Source organism: Oppia nitens, unplaced genomic scaffold (assembly GCF_028296485.1).
Source record: "Oppia nitens isolate AA-2021 unplaced genomic scaffold, nextdenovo-longstitch-racon4-pilon3 scaffold14_pilon_pilon_pilon, whole genome shotgun sequence".
Lineage (NCBI taxonomy): Eukaryota > Metazoa > Arthropoda > Arachnida > Sarcoptiformes > Oppiidae > Oppia > Oppia nitens.
This window is the reverse complement of record NW_026533193.1, coordinates 1,140,638-1,167,261: the sequence shown is the minus strand read 5'-3', so window position 1 is coordinate 1,167,261 and position 26,624 is coordinate 1,140,638. Positions and strand designations below refer to the sequence as shown.

The window sequence follows — 26,624 nt, the reverse complement described above, 5'->3', positions numbered from 1 at the left end:
GTTTATTTGTTTTTAATTTTCATAATACACTACTACTACTGTATATACAATATATATATAATATATAAATTTAATTATCAATTTGAATCAAATGTTTTTATATGTCTAGAAAAAAATCTAAATTTAGAAATTCATTAATAAAAAAAATTACTAATAATAGTAATACAGTAATAATAATAATAATAATGAATAATACTGTAAGTATGTATTTACCATAAAATTTGTTGAAGTTATATATATATATGAATATAAATTAAAATTTATTTTTTAAATATATAATTTAATTTCATGTTAGTCTAGTATTATGAAATATATATATATACTATACTGTAATGTAATACTATGTTTGAATTATATTTACAATATTATAATTACCGTATATTTAAGAAAAAATGTTAATATTATATTAAAGTTTTTAGACATTATATATATATATATATTATTAGTATATATATTTTAATTATGGTACAAAAATAAATTATATATTTTTTTGAAAGTGCCAAGTTCAAAATTATAATAAATAATTATTAAAAAATTTTATATGCATGCTAAAATATAATTTATCAACAAAAAAAAGTGTGTCTAAATTATTATTTTTATATATAAAATTATATTACAAATTATAACTACTAATATACTCTTTAAAAAAAATTATATTTAAAAAAAACAATATTAATAATAATTTTGTATTATTACTGTTATTTAGTATTAATAGTTTATGTTATGCTATTGTTTTTTTATACTATAAAGTAAAAACAAACAAACAAACAAAAAACACGTAAATAATAAAAAATAAATAAAATAAAAAGTAAATTATTAAAAATGAAATTTTTTTTAGATATAATAAAAACTGTTGTTTATTAATATTAATAATAATACTAATAAATAATTTGCAAAACATTTTTTATTTGTGATTTTGTTGGCGACTTTTAGAGGGAAGTGTTTGTATTAGTTATTATTATTATTATTATTATTGTTATTATTATCTACAATAGTATTATTATTTTTTTTGGGTATATTTAGTATATATATATATATGTTGTATACTATTAGTATAATAGTTGTGTGACTGTATTTTGAGGAAATGAGTGCCAGATTTAGAGATAGAAATCGATTTTGAGGTCACCATCACTACTATACTAAAGTAAAGCACTGGTAGATTGTTTTTAGTACTACAACATTATATATATATATACAATATATATATATATATATAACTATTAGGAAAGGAATTGCTGGGTATGTTATATATACATAAAGTATATATATATACAAAACTAATGATTGTAATAGCTATGTGTATATACTGTATGTGTGTGTGTGTGTGTGTCTATAAATAGCATTTCAATACCGATTCCCTATCACTTACACTCAAAAACATATACAGAATCGGGTATTGAGAGAGAGTGTGTGAGTGAGTGAGTGAGTGAGAGGGTATGTGCGAGAGTGAGTAAGTGAGTTGGTATGTATCGGGCAGACTCGGTATAACCAGCAGCACTGGTAGGTATACCAGAAAGAGAGTGAGAAAGGGAGAGAGAGAGAGAGGAGTTAAATCACATGTGCTGTATATATAAATGTTGAGTAATGTTGTGTATGTTTTTCATGAGAGAGAGAGAGAGAGAGAGAGAGAGAGAGAGCAAGTATAGAGACAATCGATAGGCTTAACGCGTTAAAGGCTGTATGTGCTGTGCGATCGCGCCATTAGTTGCAGTGCCAGTGCACACACATATACACACACAAGTGGTGCACAAGCGGGCGCTTAGAGCACAGTTAGCACTACTGTTGGGTAACACCACACACACACACACACACACACACACATACATATATACACACACACACACACGGATATACATATAAATTATATACATACACACACACACATAGTGTATACACACAGTGTCAACACACACACACACGCATACTGTTATGCCTGTGTGAGGACAGGCAGTTGTTTTGCCTGTCTTATATATATATATATATATGAATAATAATAATAATAATGATGATAATAATTTAATATATATATATATATATATATATATAATATTCATATAATTTGTTTGTATTGAATAAATAAATAAAAAACAACATTGGATTTTATTGCCCCAACAATTATATATATCCAGGTAAGTCATATTCATACAAATTATTATTATTATTATTATTGCTATAACAGTATAATTACTATTAAATATATTATTTTTTACTTATAATATAATATTTCTAAATAAAATTCTCTCTCTCTCTCTCTCTCTCTCACACACACACACACACACACTCATGCTGTTAGTGTATAGTTAAACTGTGTGTTAGCTAAAAATTTTTATATTATTTTTACTAATATTATTATTATTATTATTACTTGTATATTATTTCATAGTTAGTTAGCGATAGAGAGAGAGAGAGAGAGAGAGAGAGAGAGAGAGAGAGATAGGGAGATATATATATCTATTTATAGCACTTGTTTTTGCAGTGATAGCCTTGAAATCGATTTAATAATTAACTATACTTTTTTAAACATACATAATATCCCAATGTATAAAGTATTATAACCATACAATTTTATATATATATATATATATATATATATAWATAAATTATATACAGTATATAAAAATTTATATATATATATATATACATAAACTCTGTACTTATATTACATAGATTTTTATATCTATAAAAATAAAAAATTACAAAAAATTACAAATAATAATAATAATTGGTGCCTACCCTTTTTTTGTGTGTGCACTATCTCTATCAAATATCACGCGTTTTTTTTATCTCATAATACAAATTTCAATTTATTACATATATATATATATATATAAATGTTTATAATTTATATAAATATTGTGTGTGTGTGTGTATGTGTGTGTGTGTGTAAATGTATTTTTCAAAACAGTCCCCACTGTCTCCAATGGCATCAATTCACTTGAATTTAAGCTAATGATTCATAAACTATTATTATTATTATTATATATCAATATATAATTGGTAGTATATATATGTGTGTGTGTGTGTGTGTGTGTGTGTGTATGATCATAACACACATATATAATAATAATGTAACGATTTTCATATATATATATATATATAATGTAATTTTCAATATATTAGTATTATTATTATTGTAGATAACCAAACAAATGATGTAATAGGATACGCCTATTTTTTGGGATGCCTAAAAATGCATTATATATATATATATATATATATATACTGTACATGTATATAACTATTAAATATATTAAATTTATATATATATTTTTATTTTATTAAATAATAATAATAATAATAATTCTCAGTATATATTTATTGGCAACTATTTTTTAATTTGCTAAACGCTTGCTTAATATATATATATATATATATATAAATTTAGAGATTAATTATTATCATTATTACTGTATTATTATTATTATTATCTAATATGAGAAAAACATGTATTAAATTTTTTTCTATGGATATTTACGTATATTGTGATGTATTTATATTATATATATATACAGTATTAATACTGTATGTGTTTACATGTATTATGATATTATGACACTTCAATGATATGTTTCAAAGTCCTATTACTTGTGTGAGAGAGAGAAAGAGAGAGAGAGAGAGATATCGACAGTATTTTTCAAAAATTTTGTTTTCATTTTGATTGCTGTTTAATATATTTGACAAATATATATATATATATATATATATATATGAAATGATTAGAAATAGTTAGAAAAATATAGTCTAAAGTCTATAATCAATTAAATATAAATAAATATATATTTATATATATATTTTAAAAAAATTATCTATTTATTAATAAGTGAGGGAACCATGATGAGATTAGGTATTTACTATTTACACTATTTACAATTTTAGTAATAATAATAATAATAATAATTTTTAATAATAATAAAAATAATAATAATAATAATAATAATAATAATAATAAAAATAATAATAATAATAATAATAATTTAATAGTAATCCTATTTGTATTGAAAATGCAATAATTTCTATAGAAAAAAATAATGATATTTAGGTGTATTTTTTAAATGATTAAGTAAAAATTTATTTAAGATAATATTTATATATATTAATATATATATATATATAACAGTACATTCAAGTAAGTTATAATAAATTAAAATAATAAAAATATTATTTTTTATTTAATAAAAAAATTTTTCGTTTCGTTATCAAGGTTTGTTGTACCATAAATATTGTAATTGTCATAAATTTTACATATACTTAAAAAAAATAATACAGTAAATAACTGTACTGAATATATATATATATATATATGTATATATGATATGATATTACTGCAATTTGTACTGGATGACAATGTATAATTTTATATTTTAAACTAGCTAAAGTAATTTTTATTTTATTTTTTGATTAGACAGTTAATAATAACAATTAATTATAAATGAGATTTTTTACATAAAAATAATGATAATTAAATAATAATATATTTAATATAATTTTGTTTCATAAATAACTAATATTTCTACAATAATAACCATCTAATTATTAATTATTATTTATTTTATTTTTTAATATATATATATATATATATATATATAATCTATTTATATAATGTGTATATAATAAAAAACATATAAGTTATTTATTTACTAATGACCATGCTCAATAATAAAAAATCAATTTAAAGACTTGTTTATGTTTTTTTAAAAAATATTATTTATTTTTTTTATTTATTTATTTATTTTGTTGTTCAATTTATTAAAGTAGAAAATATTTATTTATTTTTTTTAAAAATCATCCATGCACTTAAAAAATAAATTTTTTAATGGTATGTAGTGGTACTACAATATATATATATATATATAAAGTTATACTCTCTCTCTCTCTCTCTCTCTCTCTCTCTCTCTCTCTCTCTCTCTCTCTCTCACCAAATAATATAATAGATAAATATATATTGATATAAGATTTATATTTATATTTTTTTGATTATTATTATTATTATTTTATAATACTATTGAGGATAAAATATTATATATAAATATATATATATATATATATCTTTTGAGACCCAACAATATATACCGTATATATATATATATATGATATAATGGACAGTTGTCTTGGAAACTATAGGTATTTTTGTCGCTATTTTTATCTAAGTAATGTTGTTGTTGTTGTTGTTGTTGTTATTATTTGCCTATTAGATAATACACATACTGTACATATATATATATATATATACAGTATAATGTAAGTCATATATATATATAAAAAATATTATTAATAATGTTAGGAAAACTAGGAATAAAAATAGACATATATATCATATTAGTATATATATATATTATAAGATATTATTATTATTATTGTAAGTCATATAAATTTATATATATATATATATACCGGTACTATATATTAATACTACAGTATATTGTATCGTAAAATTCAGTATATATATATATTGATAGTCTATGAATTATAAATATAGTAAAATATTTAATGTATATATTAAATCAATATATATTAATATATATATATATATATATACATTAATATACTATATATAAAGACATGTTATTTTTTTGTTTTGTTATAATGCAATATACTATAAGGAAAAAAAAGTATTATTATTATTATAATTATAATTAATTTTATTACTTATATATCCATATATGCTTAGGTTTGAATTGATCTTGATAATATTATAGTAGTAGTAGTAGTAATAATAATAATAATAATAACAATAAAACATATTATTATTATTAATAGTAATACATAATAACATTTATTTTATGACAGTAGTAGTAGTATTAATAGTAGATGTACTGTATTTGCCGATTATTATTATTATTATTATTTGTGAGACACTGGGAGACCGCCTCTCTATTCAATATATTTTTATTCAATAATAATAATAATAATATCATTTATAATATACACTCTGTAGTAACAGTATATAAAACTATATAATATTATTCAGTATACATATAATATATCAATATATATATATATATAGTGTATGTGTATGTACTGTATATTATTAAATACTATATATATATAATATTTAGTTATAGTATATAACTGCCCTATCATTTAATTTTGTTGCTTATTAATTGCAATAACTATTACTACTACTACTACTACTACTACTAATATGTTTGTGTGTGTGTGTCTGTAACTTATAATATATAATATATAATAATAATATTAAATATAATAAAATTATTATCTTAATTATATTGTAAAATATTTAGTATATATATATTTATATTGTGGTGACGTTTTCACTTCAATCATTTAGTAGTACACACACAGTGTTTTTGGGGGAAAGTAATGATTATTGACTATTAAATGTATTTATTTTTTGTCATAATTTTTTTCTATCTCTATCTCTCTCAACAAATACCAACAAATATTTTTTACTACAATTTTTTTTATATAAAAAATATTTTAGATATATTTATATATAAATTAATTAAAAAGTAAAAGAAAGAAAGAGAGAGAGAGAGAGAGTGAAACATATATATATTATAAGTGAAAATATTTTTTATACTCTCTCTCTCTTTTGTTTTATTTATTTATTTTTTTGTAATAATAATAATAATAATAATAATAGTGATGGGACTTGAATTATATTGATATATATATATATATATATTTTTGAATGCTATTTTGTTTTAGTGTGTATATATATATATATTTATATTCAAACACACACACTTACTTACTATGTATGATATTTTTCACCAAAATATATATATATATATATATAAAATAAAAATATATAAATCTATTTATAAAGTACACGTCTGAACAAACATTTTTTTTGACTGTTTTTTATTATTATTTAAGTGTAAATATATTTATATATATATATATACAAGTATTTACTGTATATTTATTTTTAACGCGCCGTTTCTTATTATTATTCATCAAAAAATAAATAACTATAATAAACACATTTATATTACAGTATATATATATATATAGTTTATATTAATATTATTGAAACTTGGCTTATAGTAAAAAAATTATTATTTTTTTGTGTGCTAGTGTATAATATTTTAACAATTTTTTTATTATTATTTTTTCTATACTGTATATATATTTAAATAATATAATATTATTATAATAATACAGTAATAACTAAAATCATTATTATTATTATTATTACGTATCGTCTATTAATAGCCATGAAGATAATTGAGATAAGTTAGTCACATGTTTTTATGTGTGTGTGTGTGTGTGTTGTTGAAAAAAATACAATATATATATATATATAAATAAATTTATTTATAAATATATTTTAATTAAACATTAATGATATATATATACACACACACACACACAGTACTGTACATTAAATTTTTTTTTAATTAACAATATATATATTTATTGATATTAAGTTAAAATATATTGTATAAAATTTTTTTATAATTGATATAAATATTATTGTAGTTGTAGTGGTGTTAAGTGTTTTTCTTAAGTAATTTTTATTTTATACAATATCTGAATTAATTTTTATTTTTTATATACAGTATATATATATATATATGTAAACTTATTATTAGTTAATTGCCTATTCAATTGATAATAATAATAATATTACTACTACTACTACTACTACTATTAATAATAATAATAATCTAGAAAAACACCATTATCACTTATATATATATATATTGTTACTATCACTTGTAAATACCCTACATAGTATATTTATATCATAATTTTTTTATTATTATTATTATAAAAATAATAGTTCAATATATACAGTATATGTATATTTATAGTTTTGAAAAACAAATAATTACATTATTATAATTTTATTTTTTAAAAAAATTTTATTTTTCATAATTAAATATTTATGATAATTATGATAATTATTAGTGACTGAGAGAAAAAATAATAAATATTTTACATATTAATTATTATTATTATTTTTTTGATGTTATTTTTTTTTTTGTTTTAATCTTAAATAATATTTTAGACTCATTGTTGAGCACTGAATCCCATCAATCATTTGGTTTGAATACTATGGAAATTAATAGTCATTACAATCATATACAAAGAAAAGGTATTTATTTGTTATATATATTTTTTTTGGTTTTATTTTAAATAATAATAACGATAATCATTAAATTATTAGTATTTTTAATGTATATATTATCAATAATATTATGTATTTAAGTAATATTATACATAACTACTACTACTACTGTACTACTAATACTGTTTTAGTTATTAATAAATATATATATATTTTCTACATTTAATATACTGTATATTTAGTATTGTAATAATAATAATAATAATAATAATATATTTGTAAACTTTTGCTAAACAATACTATTTATAATTATTATTATATATTTTGTGGTATTTTTCTCTACTGTATGTGTGTGTGTTTGTGCGATAAAAATAGCATTTAATTTATAAATTAAATGTGAAGTCTAAATATAGCTTATAGTGTGAGTGAAAAAACATATATAAATATATATATATACAGTATATTATTATTACATAATTATAATTTATATAAATGACTGAAAAAAATGCAATTTGTGTATCGATTTTTTTTGTAGTGTTATTTATAAATATATATATATATAGTATATTAAATACATATAATATATACAGTATATATATATATATATATATAATAGTCTATTTAATTTATACACATTCATTGGGATACTGACTGTACAATTTGAGATGAATATCAATTTTTTTTTGTATTGTTTATCTCGTTTACAATGTTATAATGAAAACGAAAATATATATTTAAATGTATTAATATATATATATATATAACTATATCTAATTTGTACATTCAAATACATAAAACAGTACAGTATATATATATATATATTGAATAATTATAAATATGTTTATATAGAGTATATATATACTGTATATAAATAATTATAATATATATATATATATATATATTAAAATTTATGATTTCTTATTTATTTATATAAACATATTTGTTTATATATATATATAATAAATATTATAATTTAAAAAAAACTGATAACATATTTGTTTGTTATCCCCCCCCCCACTCTCTACTAAAAATAAAGGCCTATTTTATCTATCATTTCATAAAACTGTTCACAAAATAACAGCTCATAAGGACTGTATGTTTATGTGAGGACTTGAAACTTAAAGTCCAAAAAATTTTTCTGATGTTTTTCTCTGATTATTGAATATCTATTTTTATTAATAATAATAATTATAATTATTATTTATATTATTTCTGGTTCGTAAAAACCCTTCATATATACTATATATACACAGAGAGAGAGAGAGAGAGAAAAAAAATAGTAATATTTATTGTATATATAGATATGTATATAAATTATTTACACAACTGTTTACAAATCGTTTACAAAATTTATGATAAACTTATTTTTACTAAATTATATACAGTATATATATATAAGTTTAAATATATATATATATATATATATGATTGTACAACTGATTTTTTTTGATTTTATAAGTAATAATAATAATAATAATAATAATAATATCAGTAGATATGTGTGTTTAAGTTTGAAACAGTAATATCATTGTATTGAATGACTGTATATGTATTTTTTTTAAACAAAAAATTTATTTACACCAATAATTTGTTTTTATCAATTTTAATATATATATATATACAGTATAAAATACTATAATACTATACTATACTATACATATATATATATATATATAATAGGAGTTGTTTTAATATCTTATTCAACTAAGCTGTCGAGTCATTATATTATAAATTATAATATTTTATTTATTAAATAAAAAAATTTGCAAAATAATTATAATCTACTAGAAATTATAGACAAAAATTTTTTTTATTATTGCAATTTTTTTTAAAAAAAATAAATAAATAAAATGATTAGTACATAGTTTATATTATATTATTTTTTGTTTTTACGTAAAATTATGATTATTGTAATGATAATTATTTTTGTTGTTGTTGTAAAAGTTTTATTTTATTTTTTTTATATTTAAAAATTTGTTTGTTTAAGTGTTATTATTTTGAGTGCATTTTATTATTATTATTATTATTTGTGTGTATGAAATATAACAATAAAATTGTTTTCAATGATAATATTAATAATATTTAAAAATTTCTATTAATCTATTTATTTTGTGTAAATAATACTATTTAATATCAATATACAATACTATATATATATAGTTATAATTAATTATTCAAAAATAATAATAATAATAATAAACGATTAATAGACATTTGGATATTGTTTTTTTTATAAAGTGTATATTCAATATATATATATATCTACGTAATTTACTAGCAATTTATTATGGTTTACAAAAGTAAAATTGCATTATATATATATATTTTTATTTAAATATCATTAAACTAGTATTTGCATTCAAATAAACTATTTAATAATAATAATGATAATAAACTAAAATGATATTATTATTGATGATTATTAAAGTAATTGTACAATTGTTATGTACAATAATACAATGATATATACTATTATACAGTACAATATATACTGGTATATATATATATATATATATATTTCTACAATAGTAGACGTACTATACATATGTATATATCATTATAAATAAATACCTGTATTAATAAAAATATATAATATATATATTTCAATATATTAAATAGATTACTAATGCTTAATACATATATTATATTGAAAAAATTTATTATATATATAAAAAAAATACTACTGTATTATTGGAAAACATATTTATTAATTTTTTTTATGTTGAAGAAATAAAAACATATTATTGGTTTAATAAAATTTAATAATAATAATAATAATTTTAATATTAAAATAAAACTTCTAAATCTATTAGTTTGATAAACAAAATATACATATACATTTTTTTTAATATAAAAAAAATTAGTTTATTTATTTTAAAAATTAAAAGTTAAAAGTTATAATAAATGCAAATATGTTGGAACAGTGTTATATTTAATAAAAAAGTTATATTTAAATTTAAAATTATTATATAAAATAAAAATTATATAATGATATAGTTGTTACAAATATATATATATATAAAATATATATTTATAGAAATTTATTGAAAACTTTTTTATCATCAACAAAAAAAACAACAACAAAATAATTATTTAATTATTATTATTATTATCACTGGATTTCTAAACTAAATTTAATTCAATTTAATAATTTAACTAAAATTACAAACAAATTAAATATATATATATATATTTATATAAAACAATGTATTGTTATTTATCAGGCGATACAATAAGTTCAGTCAATTATATACAACAAGAGAGTGGTGGCGGCGGTGGTGGAGGACTAGGAGGCGGCGGCGGTGGTGGTGGCGTCAGTGTCGGCACCATTGGCCGCGATATAATGGCCAACAATATTAGTCATTCGGCAGCGGCGGCCGCAGCGGCTGCCGCCGCTGCCAGTTCACAGGCGGCCGCCCTCCAGGAACAGCACATCCAGTTTCAGCAGCAGCTGATCCAATTGAAACAACAACAACAACTGCAACAGCAGCTACTGTTGCAGCACTTTCAGCAACAACAACAACAGTTGGCCGAACAGCATGAGAAGCAATTGCAGGAAAGGATTCGGGTATTAATCTATTAATTATTTTTTACCCCCAATTAATATCATACCCTATCCATACATATCTATCTATACATACCCATACATACATACATACATTAAGCACTTTACTATCCTTTATCTATTGATATATTTTGTTGTTGTTATTGTTTAGTATATATTTATTTTATTTAACTATCTATTTATTTCACTCACTCACTCACTCACTCATTAGCTTACTCACCCACTTACATATTATATAATAGTATTTTTTTTAATAAGCAATTTATTTCTATTTTTATTTTGTTAGTCAATCTGGATTAATTATTATCATATTATATAATTAATTAATCAATATTATTATTATATAATGTATTAATATTAATTAATTTATATTGCTTATATTATTGATATTAGTTTTTTGATTATTTTAATAATAATAATAATATTATTATTATTATATAATTCTATATAAGTTTCATATACTGTAAATAGCTTTTATTAATATATTAATTTTTTTATTTATTAATTAACATTATAATTATACCATATAGTTTTATATATATATATATATATATATAGATAGATAGATATATAATACCCATTTACAATTTTTTTCTCATATATATAAACTATACAATTACAGTATAAACTAGTTATAACTGTATTTATTCATTTAATTTAGCTACTGCAAAATTAAATAATAAAAACACCATAAGGGTTATGCAACAAATTGAATCTAATATATCTTATTAAATATATTTATATATAAATATAGTTTTAATTTTCAATATATATATATATATATATATTATGACCATTTGGTTGACAACCCAGGCAATATATATATATATATATATACATATGTATTAGTAAAATAAAACTAAGTTATATAATGAAAGTAATTTTATTATAAACATTATATATATATATATTTATAGTATAGTTAATAGTTATAACTTATATAATATAAGGTCAAATATTTAGCTAAATATACAATTATATATATATATATCTAATATTTTAGTAGTAGATGAGTATTTAATTTAATTTTATTATTTTTATTTTTTTCCAATACAAAAAAAAATTTGATACACCAATAATTAATGTGTAAATTAATTAATATGATTACTCAACAACATAAAGATAAAATTAAAAAAATAAAATAAAACATAAAACTAATCATTTACTAATATTACTGGAAATTTTGTATTTTTTAATATTAGTAAATTTTTAGATATTATTTTTCTTATTTTAAAAAAAAAAATTAGTTTTTCCTGTAATTTCAATTACTTGTATTTACACAATATTGCACCCATACATATATTATGTGCAATACTTAAATTGTAAATATATATAATAAAACAAAATTTTTTATTAATAATTAGCTATGTTGAATGTTTGAATTTTTTAAGTTTACAAAAAAAATAAAATTTAAAAAAATTTGTTATGCAATATTTTAAAACTACTGTATACTATATTTCATAAACAATATACTGTATATAATTTATATGATTTCAATTACACTTTATTTTTCTTTTATATAAATTGAATACATAAAATAATAATAATAATAATTATTAAAAAAAAATCTTTTATACTTAACTATTTATCCTGGATGCTTTAAAAATTAATAAAATTGGTTATTATTGTCTAGCAACTCTCTCTATCTCCCACACATACATAGATACACACACACACACACACACACATAGATACACACACACACACACACATAGATACACACACACATAGATACACACACACACACACACACACACACACATAGATACACACACACATAGATACACACACACACACACACACACACACACACACATAGATACACACACATACATAGATACACACACACACATAGATACATACATACATACACACACACACACACACACACACACACACACATAGATACATACACATACATACATATAGACACATACATACATACAAACACACACACACACACACACACACACACACACACACACACACACAACATAATAATATATATATATCAATAAATATAATGCTAAATAATATTTCTCTCTTTATTTATTTGTTTCTGTTTGTTTACACCCGTCCACACCCACACCCACACCCACACACAAACCTCGTTCCCCATCAAAAAAACTAATTAAACCCCCCCCCCCCCACTCACACCACTCACCCACTCACCCACTCCACACTCCAAAAAATTGTGATTAGGAATATTTGGAACAACAGAAAAAATACGAAGAAGAACAAAGAGTTGAAAAGGAAAGGATGGAAAAAGAAAAGTTAGAATCGTTGAAGAAAAAGGAAAAACACGAACAAAGCGCTATAGCGTCGTCTGAAGTCAAACAAAGATTACAGGAGTTTGTATTGAATAAAAAACATAGAGAAGCGACGGCTGCGGCTAATAGTGCCAACAATTCGCCGCCGACTCCCGGCACTAGAAACTGGTCAGTCAGTCAGTCAATAGATATACAGATCCCCTCCCTCTACCCTATACTATGTCATATGAATTTTATTGATAATATATATTTTTAAAAATTTTGAAACTGGTCAGTCAGTCAATATATACAGTTCCCCTCCCCCTCAACCTATACTATGTAATATGAATTTTATTGATAATATATTTTTAAAAAAAAATTGAAACTGGTCAGTCAATCAATATATACAGTTCCCCTCCCCCTCACCCTATAGTATGTCATATTAATTGATAATATATATATTTTTTTAATTTTGAAACTGGTCAGTCAGTCAGTCAGTCAATATATACATACAGTTCCCCTCCCCCTACCCTATACTATGTCATATGAATTATTAATTGATAATATATTAAATTTTTGTATCTCTCTCTCTCTCTCTCTTTCTATCGCTGTGTGTGTGATGTTGTTGTTGCCGATGATATGATTTATTAGGCAACCAGTTATTGGCAAATATGAAAACGACTTTCCCCTCCGAAAGACAGGTAAGCACTGGTGTTTTTTTTGTTGGTTATTAATTTTTTTTATTATTACTTAGTTATCACTGTATGTCTATCTCTCTTTCTCTTTCATATATATATATATATATAAATGATAAAAAAAAATTAATCAATCAATTTAAAATCAATTACAAATTTATTAAATTTTTTTCCAATAACATTGAGATTTTATTTATGTATGTGTTTACGTGTATGTAAGTGTGTGTGTGTGTGTGTGTGTGTGTTTGCGTGAATGAGTGAGTGTGTGAGTTAGTTAGTATGTATGTGTGTGTGTGTGTGTGTGTTTGCGTGAATGAGTGAGTTAGTTAGTATGTGTGTGTGTGTGTGTGTGTCTATGTGTATGTCTATGTGTGTGTGTGTGTGTGTGTATGTATGTGTGTATATGTGTGGGATATTTTTTTGATTAATAGATTATAATTTATTAGTAATAATAATTATTATTATACGGAAAAATGTTTAATCTAAGAAATCTTTATTTTTCATATTTCAATATATATATATTGAAATATTTATAAACAAAATAAAATAATTAATAATTTTATAATTTATATAACTTATTAACATATACTAAACAAACATATATATTATGATTAATTAATTTTAATAAAAAAAAATTGTGTATTGAATTGTTGTATTGAACTAACAATTTGCATGATTTGTTTTTTTATTGCCTCCGCCCCCTCCCCTCTATAAATGCAACCCAAACCGCCCGATACTTAACTACTGTAATATTTTATGGTCTCACTTAAATCTGGCGGCCATTTATTTTATTGTATTGGATTTGATTATTGATGGCATGGTTTTTGTTGCTGATGATGATGATGGCTATGACTACCATTACCACTACCACTACTATTGCTACTCAATAATAATAATAATAATAATAATAATGAATAATATCATCAGCTTCTGAGCCGAACCTAAAGGTGCGGTCAGTCCTAAAGGCCAAAGTTATCCAACGGCGCAGTTCACCATTGCTTAGACGTAAAGATAAGGCATCGCCTCTCAAGAGACGGTCAACACTAACAAGTATGGCATGAAAATTGATTAATTAATTAATTTTAATTAATTAAATTAATAATACTCACAAACTCAAACAAAAAATGATCATGATAATTATTTTAAATAATGTAATAATATTAATTTATTAATTTTTTTTGTATATTAATTAATTAATTAATTAACTATTAACTATCTATAAAAAACTACTACTACTACTATTTACAACAACAAAAAAATAATTAAATAAATTATAATGTGATAGCTAAAGGAAAACTTAATTAATTAATTGATTGATAAAATTTAATTAATTAGTTTTTTTTGTTGTTTTTTTGATACTGCTTATATATTATATATAGTATAAACTGGTGCTCCCGGTATATACCGGTGCCCTAGCATAGAGCTTACGCAATGTATGTTTTTTTTTTGGTGTTGTAATAATATATTTAATTATAATTAGTAAATATAGATATCTATATATATATATTTATATATATTATAATATATTAACAATAATTGAATTGAAAGTATACGCTAATAATACTAAATACTATTAATACTAATAATAATAATAATAATAATAATTGTAATATAATGATAGTATAAATCTATTTTTAAATTTACAGTATAGTCTATATATTATAGTTATATACTGTATATAGGTATATTTATAAATATTTTGGCACAATAAACTAATTAGAGGGGAGGGGAGAGGGGTATAAAACATCATAAATACAACACAAATAATTTTAACAGATAATTTTTTAAAAATAAATTCAATTACTGTATATCATTATATCATCTAATATATATATATATATACAGTATATATATAAATACATAAAATGTGTTATGCAATATTATTATGTATTAGTATATATATATATATAAAGTATATAAATAATTATGAAATTAAATAATAATAAAAATAAATTTGCAAAATTGCGAAAACAATGTACAAAAATAATTATAATATATATATAAATATATAATTAAATGAGAAACTTATTATTTTTTAAATATATCCTATATATCATTTTATATCTTATATATATATATATATACACAATATATACCATTATATATCTTATATATATATCAATAAATATCTGTATCTATTAGGCAATGGTATACCTGAATGCCTATCGGAGTCACCGCCGAGCGGTTCCAACCATTCGAGCTTCCAGTCGAGCGCTGGAAGTACTCCTATACAAGAGGTTTGTATTTATTATTATTATTAAATTAGTATCAAATTTATTATAATTAATTAATTAATTGTAATATATGGTGAAGAAAATGAAAAATTATCATCAATTAATAGTCTATAATAAATAAATTAATAAAATAAAACATTAAGTTTAGTTTAGTAGTAAATATCATTTAGATTAATGATTGTGTGATAAGTTATATATATACAGTATATACCAGTAATAATACAATCATATGATATGTATTGTATAATTGTTATACAATTTTTGTTTTGTGTATATATATTTGTTTTTTAATAGTTTAGTTTATAGTTAGTGAACACGAAATAATATTTTTTAATAAGTTTAAAACAATTTTGTTTTTTAATTTTATTATTTTTGTTTTAGATATTAGATATTTAGTAGGAAACATGAAAACAAAAAAAAATAATTATTATATAATAATTTATTAATATAATATACATTTAATTTATTGAGGTAATATACAAACTATATATACATATATATAAAATCCTAAAATAGTTTAATAAATACAATACTATGTATTTTTTTAAATATATATATATATTATACATTATATGATATTAGTTTTTTTCTTTCTTAATAATTTAATATCGATATTAAATTACAAATAAAAAATGAATTTATATTATTTATATATCTATATATATAATATATCACCAACAACAAAAAAAACAAAAAAAAATAATATATTGATTTCATATAGAGTTATTATATGCTATATATAAATATATATATTTAATTTCTAAATATATATGTGTGTGTCTACACTATACTAATATTTTTTTTAAGAGAGAGAGAGAGAGAGAGAGAGAGAGATATGATGTGCAATACTATTAATAGAAAAAATAAAAATGAGAGAGAAATAGGACATGAAATGCGATAATAGCTGTAGTTTTAGTTTAGCTGTAAAACCCAATAATATATATATATATAAAGTAAAGTAAAGTAAAGATAAATATATAATATGTTATACAATATGTAGAATATTCTGTCGATATATATATTCTAAAAATAGACTTTCGTTAAAACCTTATGTATAGTACAACCCAGTAGTGTATATACAGTGTGTGTGTGTTTGTAACTGTGTGTATGTGTGTGTGTGTATGTGTTATTTGGACTATAATAATAATAATAATAATAATAATAACCAGTGATGTAGGAGTTTGCGCCCAAAAATAAAAATCCTAATGATTAGTGAAAATAAAGAAAAATAAAGAGAGAATATATTTATGGAAAACACTATTACTTTCTAAGAATAGCTACGAAAATACACTGACATAACATATATATATATATATATATATATAAATTTATATATATATATTCAGTGAAATTGTCTAAAAACACATCAAACTTTCTCTCTCTCTCTCTAACAAACAATTTTAATATATAAATATAAATAAATCTATTACTATAAGTATATTTCCATTGCCAGCCATTTGCAGCCCATTGCCAACCATTGCCTCAAAATTTTTGGCTCAAAAACATATACAGTACTAACTATTACTAAATAAATTTTTAGCTATTTTTATTACACCACACAAACTCTCAATATGTGTGTTAAATAACACACACACACACACACACACACACACACACACACACACACACACACACACACACACACACATACATACATACATACACACACATACATACACAGACACACGCATACAGTATAATCTATAGAAGCCTTGGCACTGTTTACTTCATAGGATTTATATATATATTTAATTTAATATCTATTTATAAATAAACACAAACAGAGAGAGAGAGAGAGAGAGAGAGAGAGAGAGAGAGAGAGAAAGTGAGTGACTGTATGTATATTGGAGTTTGATTTTAAAAACTGAGAGATCCTAAAATTAAATTAAACACAACTGTCCTCCCCTACACCCTCCACCCCCTACCCCAGCGAGTGAGTGTACGCTTATGTGTGTGTGTGTGTATGTGTGTATGTGTATGACATACAAGTTAATAGGCATTAGTATGTGTTGTTTAGTATCTAAAAATAGTATCACTATTTTTTTTAAAGAAAAGCTATAATAATAATAATTGAAAAATTTATATATATATTATAAATATCATATATATATATATAATAAAATAGTTGGCACTGTACTGTTGTATTTAGTTTTGTTAGTATTTGTGTCTAAAAATTGCAAACATTTTTTTTGTTGTTTGTTAGTTAATCGGATAAATATATCGTATATAACATATATATACTGTATATATGATATAAAATAAAAACAAAATTATCAAAATAAAAAAACTACTTTTATGTGATTTAATTTAAACGCTAATATATTATATATGTTTATAAATATATTATTATTATATACACTGTATATTGAGTGAGAGTTTTTTTATATATATATATATTATGAAATATAATGGGAAGATAGCGCCAAAAAAATTTTTTTTTTCAATTTTTATATTATGTTATTTTATTTTATTTATTTATTTTTTTTAGAAAATAGACTTTAAAAAAATAAATTTAATATCTGATTTAATAACGATTGATTTACTATATTTTACACCATTACATCCACAATATATATATATATATATTTTCTATAAATAAATAAATATATATATGTTATATATATGATATATATACATATACAGTATATATATATATATATATATTGATATATTTAAATAAATATATTTATTTTTGTGCATAGTATTCACTAGGGTTAAGTTTTTACATTTTGAACATGTAAACATTTTCATTTATAAATAATATATATATATATATATATATAAATAATATATATATATAATTTAATTTAGTTTAAATAAAATAATAATATATTTTTTTATAGTAGAAATATTTAAAGTAGTAAATAATTTATATCCTGTTGTACATCAACAACAAAAAATAAAAATAAATAAATAAATAAATAATGTTTGTTTTTTAGTTAAAACTAATAATTTGATAATGCTAAATATAGCTTGATACTTTTTCTTTTATTTTTTCTAAAATTTATTCTGACAAAATAAGATATAAATAAATTAATTAAATATTTTAATACTATATATATATATATTTAAAATCATGTTAGGTTATTAACATCAAGATATTATTATATAAAGTACTAAATGTATATTTTTTACAAATAGATAATAATTAATAACAAATATATATTAATTATAATTATATATATATATATACATTATATTAATAAAATAAATATAAATAAATAAAATTAATTTTAAAATTAAAAACATTGATAGAAAAAAACTTAAATAATAAAACATTTAATAAAGACTTAATAATCAATTAAATTAACTAAAACATAAATAATAAAAACAAAATTAATTAGATATTATTATTTAGTAGATATTTATTAAATTAGTAACACATTAGTTAACAACAACAACAACAAGAAAAATAAATTAACTATTTTTTAAAAAATATTTTTTTTATAATAATTTAGTTTAATTTTTTTTAAAAAAAATACTTAATTAAATACTATATAATTAATATATACTATTATTTTTTTTTAAAAAACCTATAGGAGCCATGTCATTCACCATTTAGTTCCATGAACCCGGGCAGTTTTTGTGATCTGACACTGTATTCATCGCCATCGCTACCAAATATATCGTTGGGTAGGCCGCACGTGCCCATTACCACTACAACTACCAGTGCCAGTGTTACATCGGTAAGTGTAATGTAATTTACCTAACTGTCCAAACACACCCATTCACCCACTATTAGTTGAATTGAACTAAACTATTGAATTACTATAATTATAATTATTATTATTACCATAACCTACCCCACCCTCGACCACCACCAGAGCTTGGAATCATCGGGAAAGTCCACCACCACATCCATGAGCGAGACACAGATGCAACGGGCGCTGAGGTTTGCAATGCCATTGAACATTCATCCGGGACATCATAGTACTGCGGGACTACCATTTTATCCATCGTTACCCGGTTATTATTATTATTATTTATTTATGATTGATTACCCGGCGGATTGAATATTAATTAATTAATTTTTTTTATAATTTATAAAGTAATTGAAGGCGAATTTACCCCGCCTACCAGTCCCGGTTATATTCAACAACAAATGAAAGTACTGGAGCAAACAACTAACCGGGTGCCGGCCCAGACAATAACCGGCGGCACTACCGGCAACTCTTCCATATCGGGCTATCCCTATCCGCCGCCGCCGCCCGGTTCGGTAGTCATTACCGACCAGCAGGTAGCCCAGGCCCGACTTCAACGTAGTCTACAGCGACCGCTTGGTCGTACACAATCGGCACCCTTACCGCTGGGTCATCCGCTCCTACAGCAAGCGGGACCCGGTATCATATTGTCGCCCCAGCAAAGCGAACAATACTATCGGGAGCGACAGCTGGACGAACAGCTACAGCAGCGAAATCTGGTCAAACAGCACATCCGTCAGACAGTATTGACCAGAGCTTCGTCCAAAGGTCAGGTAGTCGAGAATGTCGAAGAGGAAACCGAAGCCGCTGTGGCCCAGGAGATGAAAGATTCGCTACTGGCCGACATACAGGAGCTGCCGCCGGCCGGTCCGGACGGTGTAATCGATTTGACGGCGCCGGCCAGTCGGCAACGGGCGGCCAGCAGTGATAGTAGCAGTGAACTAAGCCGTCAGCAGCACCGGCAGCAACAACGAGAGGCATTCCTACAGCAACAGCGCGACCTAATGTCGCCGTCGTCGTCGTCATCGTCGCACAGGCTATTATCGGCATCGTTGTCATCGTCGTCGATGTTTAACAGCGGCGGCGGCGGCGGTGGTGGCGGCGATCCCATCAGCACCACCACCAACAACAACCTCCTATTGACAACCATTAGCCAATCCTCTTCCTCCAGCCATCATCATCTTCATCAACGTCCAGGCCATCAGCCGCATCCCAATAGACCACTGTCTAGGACACTGTCCAGTCCACTTGTAACGCTCAGCCTAAACACTACGACTGGCCAACAACAACAACACGAGTCGATGATTGTGTCGTCGTCATCGGCGGGTGGCCGACACGTGTTCACTACTGGACTAGTCTACGATAGTCTAATGCTTAAGCACCAGTGTATATGTGCCGATAATTTTCATCATCCGGAACATGGCGGCCGATTGCAAAGTATATGGGCTCGACTACAGGAAACTGGACTGGCATCCAGGTGCGAGGTAAAATGGATATTTTAAAATTAATTATTATTTAGTATAATTTAGTTAATAATTTAGTTAATTAAAATAATTTAATTAATTAATTAATAATTGTATAGAGAGTGCGTTCACGAAAAGCTACATTAGATGAGATACAGTTATGTCACAGGTATTTGTAATTATTATTATTATTATTATCAAAATTTTTTAATTAATATTAATATTTTTTGTTTGTGTTTATTTGTTATGTTTTTTACCCCCTCCCCCCTCACCCCCTCAATCAGCGAATCATACACTTTACTGTTTGGTACAAATCCGTTAAATCGGCAAAAATTGGACGCATCAAAACTCGGTTAGTAATTAGTATTACCCCGATTACCCGATTAGTTTGGTGTATCCCCCTCCCTCTCTTATCCCATTCCCCAACACACCACCACCCTCACCCCCCCTATTAAACCTAAATTAACTAACTAATCATTTTATTTTACTTTTATCATCATGGTCATCACCATCACCATCATCATCAGCTGATCTTCCCATTAAGAGTTTTGTAATGTTGCCCTGTGGCGGCATCGGTGTCGACTCGGATACCACTTGGAACGAAATGCATACGTCGGGTGCGGCCCGTATGGCCGCCGGCTGTGTAGTCGAACTGGCCTTCAAGGTGGCCACCGGCGAGTGCAAGGTATGTTGTCGTCAATCAATCTCATTGAGTGTATTGTCCATAACTGATCTGTCATTTTTTTTATCTTACACACCCACCATTATCATCATCATCATTACCACCCGTTCCCCTACACCCACCCCAACCAACCAACCAATAGAATGGCTTTGCAGTGGTCCGACCTCCTGGCAGTCACGCCGAACACCAGCAGGCAATGGGTTTTTGTTTCTTCAATTCGATAGCCATTGCCATCAAACAATTGCAACTGAAGCTGAAGATGGAAAGGATTCTCGTAGTGGACTGGGATGTACATCACGGCAACGGTTTGCAGCAAATGTTTTACAACGATCCGCACGTACTGTACGTATCGTTGCACCGGCACGACGACGGAAATTTTTTCCCGGGAACCGGTGACCTCCAGGAGACGGGTATCGATGACGGTGTAGGGTTTAACGTCAACATTGGTTGGTGCGGATCGTTGAGTCCGCCGATGGGCGATGCCGAATATTTGGCCGCATTCCGATCGGTAGTCATGCCGATAGCACGCGATTTTAATCCCGATCTGATTATGGTGGCTTGCGGTTTCGATTCGGCTCAGGGACATCCGCCACCGTTGGGCGGCTATCAGATTACGGCCAACTGTTTCGGTTATCTAACCCAACAGCTGATGACACTGGCCAAAGGTCGTGTAGTGATGGCACTGGAGGGCGGGTATGTAGTAGTAGTTAAACAATTTTTTATGATCCACCCATTAGACTAACTGTTTTCGACCTACCCATCCCGTCCCTGCCTACCCCAACCCCGATATATATTTGATGTTTAATTGTGTATTTTTGTTGTTGTTGGGTATATAGATATGATTTGCCGGCCATCTGCGACTGTTCCCAGGAGTGTGTATCGGCTCTATTGGGCGACGATTTAAGTGGCCTTACGGAGGACGAGATGACCCGAAAGCCGTGTCAGAATGCCGTCGAACTGCTCCAGCGGGTCGTCTCTATTCAATGTTTGTCTTAACTTTACTTAAAAACTCGTAATTACCAGTAATTTATCGGTAATTTTTTTTTTGTTATAAAAAAAATAGCCACTCATTGGCCAATATTGCGCCGGACTGGCCATCTGATTGACTGTAACTTTATTGATGCCCAACGAAAGGAAAAGGAAGAATGCGAAACAGTCACTGCATTGGCGTCGCTAACAGTCAGACAGTCGTTGAAGTAAATTATTATTTAATTTTTGATTTAATTTAATTTAATTGTTTATTTTTCCGATGGTTAGTAGTCCTCCCGAAACCAGTGGCCACAGTGAAGAGCCAATGGATGAGGACAATGACAAATAGTGATGATGACCGCGGATCTGTTTAGACAGTCAGTCAAACAGTCGGAACCAATTGGGAGACGAGAGAAGAGACATATATATAGTAGAAGATAATGAAGAAAAAGAGAGAGAGAGAGAGAGAGACGATGGTGTGATTCATTGTTGATGAAAATGAAGACAAAAATCAATATTTAAAAAACAAACAAATCAAACGCCCATTTCATTTGATTTGTTATTTTTTAACAAAAAAAAGTGTTTAAAAAAGTTGTTATATATTTTTAAGTGGAGTCTCCGAGTGTAACAAACAAACAAAACAAAACAAATAAGTTTTTATTAATTACATCATCGCTTGTTGTCGTAGTGGTCATTGTGGTCGTCGTCATCATTGTCTTCATCGATGGTTTTTGAACCTAATTATCTCTCTATCTCTATGTCATCAATATATATATATATATATATACAGTATATAAGTTTCACCACTACTTCTACCACTACTATATCTCATCTTAAGCTAAAAAACATCCACATATTATCTCTCTCTCTCTCTCTCTCTCTCTCATCTAATTATATACATATATATTGATATACAGTATATATATAAATCAATGTCATGTCGTGTCGTGCAAAACACCTGTTTGTCTTTGTGTATGAGTGTGTGTGTGTGTGGTATTTGGACATCTCATCAATTGATAGACACCGACACCGACACACACACACACTAACACCACTTAAACATATACTCACTCGAATGGGTTGGTTGGTGGGAGGCTGGCAGGGAGTAGGGGGGGGGGAGGGCGGCCTTTTAAGCCAACAAGACTTTTTTAACCCCCCTCCCCCAATCCACCATCACCTCTGAGACCTATTACTCCTACTCCCACCACCACTACTATTACTACTACTGCTACTACTCCTCGAGGGAAATGACAGGTCAAACCTGTTGTGTCGTTGGTGTTGTTGTTGTCGGTGTTGTTGTCGTTGTTGTTATTAATATTGTTACCGAAACACATACACACCTGTTAATTGAGACACATATATAAAATATATGGAAATATAGTCTTCAAAATTATTATTATTATAATTATTGTTTGGTTGGTTTCATACTGTATATGAAAAAACAACAATTGAATTTAGGATTTTATAGTTATTATTAGACTATTATATGAAGTCTATATATATATATATATATATATAAATCATTGGATAAAATATTAGCAACAATTATTGATTACAAATAAATAATTGTTTTTTTTAAATATATAATAATTTGAAAATTTTTATATATTATGTAAAACAACAGAAAAGTATTTGAAAGTTTGAATATTAATTCAATTTGTATACTAAACTATAACAACATTAGAAAAACCCCAAAATTTTTTAATTTGAATTACAATTTGAATAAATTATATTATATTATTGATTTAATAATAATAATGATAATAATTATGATGATAATGTTATAAAATACAATATATAATACAACAAACTGTGCCATAGCTTTTATAATTAATATCTATTATATATATATACCGTATATACAGTTAATTTATTGAATATTGGTTGATATCAATACTAAAATAATATACTATATATAGTTTAGTAATTATCATTTATTATTATTATTATTATTAATTTTATTTCCATTATGTTTTTTTAATCAATCATTTATTATTTTTAAAAAAAATATAATTTCAATGTTATAATAATTATTTTTATTTCAATTGTAATATTTTAAAACAACAACAACAAAATTATTGTTAAATCGCAAACAAACAAATATTTTTTTTTAAATAATTTAATTGTCATATAATTATAGTTTAATTAATTATTAATATATATATAATAAGTCTAGTATATGAAAAATAGTCATTTTTAAAAATTATTTAATTATTGTTTTTTTTTTGTTATTGTTATTATCATTATTATTATTATTACAGTATTAAATTACTTTATATAAAAAAATTGTTGTTATTTTTTTAAAAAAAAATTAATTAACTGATTGATTAATAATTTGCATTATTGTAAAATACCGGTAATTTTTTGTTTGTTTAAATCTCAAGTCATATTCAAATAACAAAAAAATAAGAGAAACTTTTCAAACTATATATAATTTTTATTTATTATTATTTTTTACAAAAAAAAATCTGTAAACATATTATATATATTTTTGAAATATTCAAAATAAAACACATATATACACACACACAATTGAAATGTTACCAACATCAATTTTCTAGTCAAATATATAATTTTTAAAATATTATTATTTAGACAATTATATATATATTTAATTTCTGTCAAAATTATTTTTAGCAATTTGTTTAATATTGACGAGAAAGAGGGATAAAAGTTAATTTTGAGGCAAAAAATAATATTTTTATTGTTATTGTAATGAAACGATTGGTTTGTATTATAATTTTTTTTAATAGTTATCACACAAAGTGTATTAAAAACAAAACAAAATAAACAAACAAAAAGTTTTTTGATGATATTAATGATGATTATTATAAAAAAAGAGAGTGAAAATAATATATATATATATATTATATTTTAAGACAAAACAAAATGTAATAGTAATAATAATAATTGAATTGAATTGAATATATATATATAAGTGTATGAATTGTTTGGATAATTAAAAATTGTTTAAATTGTTAAAATTATATTATTGTAATTATAAATATATAAAATGGTATATTTAAGA

General features: G+C 23.9%; 1 protein-coding gene across 7 annotated transcripts; it reads left to right on the top strand.

The window, feature by feature from the left end:
* Positions 1 to 1,623: 1,623 nt before the first annotated feature.
* On the top strand, positions 1,624 to 25,041 carry LOC128961619 (histone deacetylase 4-like). 7 transcript variants are annotated; one of them, XM_054307882.1, is made up of 17 exons: positions 1,624 to 1,786; positions 7,979 to 8,065; positions 11,263 to 11,606; positions 13,824 to 14,041; positions 14,504 to 14,553; positions 15,475 to 15,597; positions 16,690 to 16,784; positions 20,321 to 20,467; positions 20,606 to 20,747; positions 20,831 to 21,966; positions 22,065 to 22,114; positions 22,230 to 22,297; positions 22,473 to 22,630; positions 22,770 to 23,320; positions 23,464 to 23,612; positions 23,691 to 23,823; positions 23,885 to 25,041. In XM_054307882.1, the coding sequence occupies exons 1-17, from the start codon at positions 1,681 to 1,683 to the stop codon at positions 23,943 to 23,945; spliced, it is 3,618 nt and encodes a 1,205-aa protein (XP_054163857.1). In that variant the 5' UTR covers positions 1,624 to 1,680; the 3' UTR covers positions 23,946 to 25,041. The 7 variants fall into 7 exon arrangements, with proteins under 7 accessions (XP_054163857.1, XP_054163849.1, XP_054163881.1 ...); XM_054307874.1 differs by having other exon boundaries at positions 1,625 to 1,786; positions 13,806 to 14,041; positions 23,885 to 25,039; XM_054307913.1 differs by lacking the exon at positions 1,624 to 1,786 and adding an exon at positions 2,066 to 2,129 and having other exon boundaries at positions 13,806 to 14,041; positions 23,885 to 25,037.
* Positions 25,042 to 26,624: the final 1,583 nt, after the last annotated feature.

Bases quoted from the DNA above. Each gene is read 5' to 3' on its own strand.
- LOC128961619 (XM_054307874.1), top strand. From the start codon at position 1,681: ATGTGCTGTGCGATCGCGCCATTAGTTGCAGTGCCAGTGCACACACAT. The intron at 22,298-22,472 runs GTTAGTAATTAG...CATCATCATCAG, and splicing joins ATTGGACGCATCAAAACTCG to CTGATCTTCCCATTAAGAGT. The intron at 23,824-23,884 runs GTAAATTATTAT...TCCGATGGTTAG, and splicing joins ACAGTCAGACAGTCGTTGAA to TAGTCCTCCCGAAACCAGTG.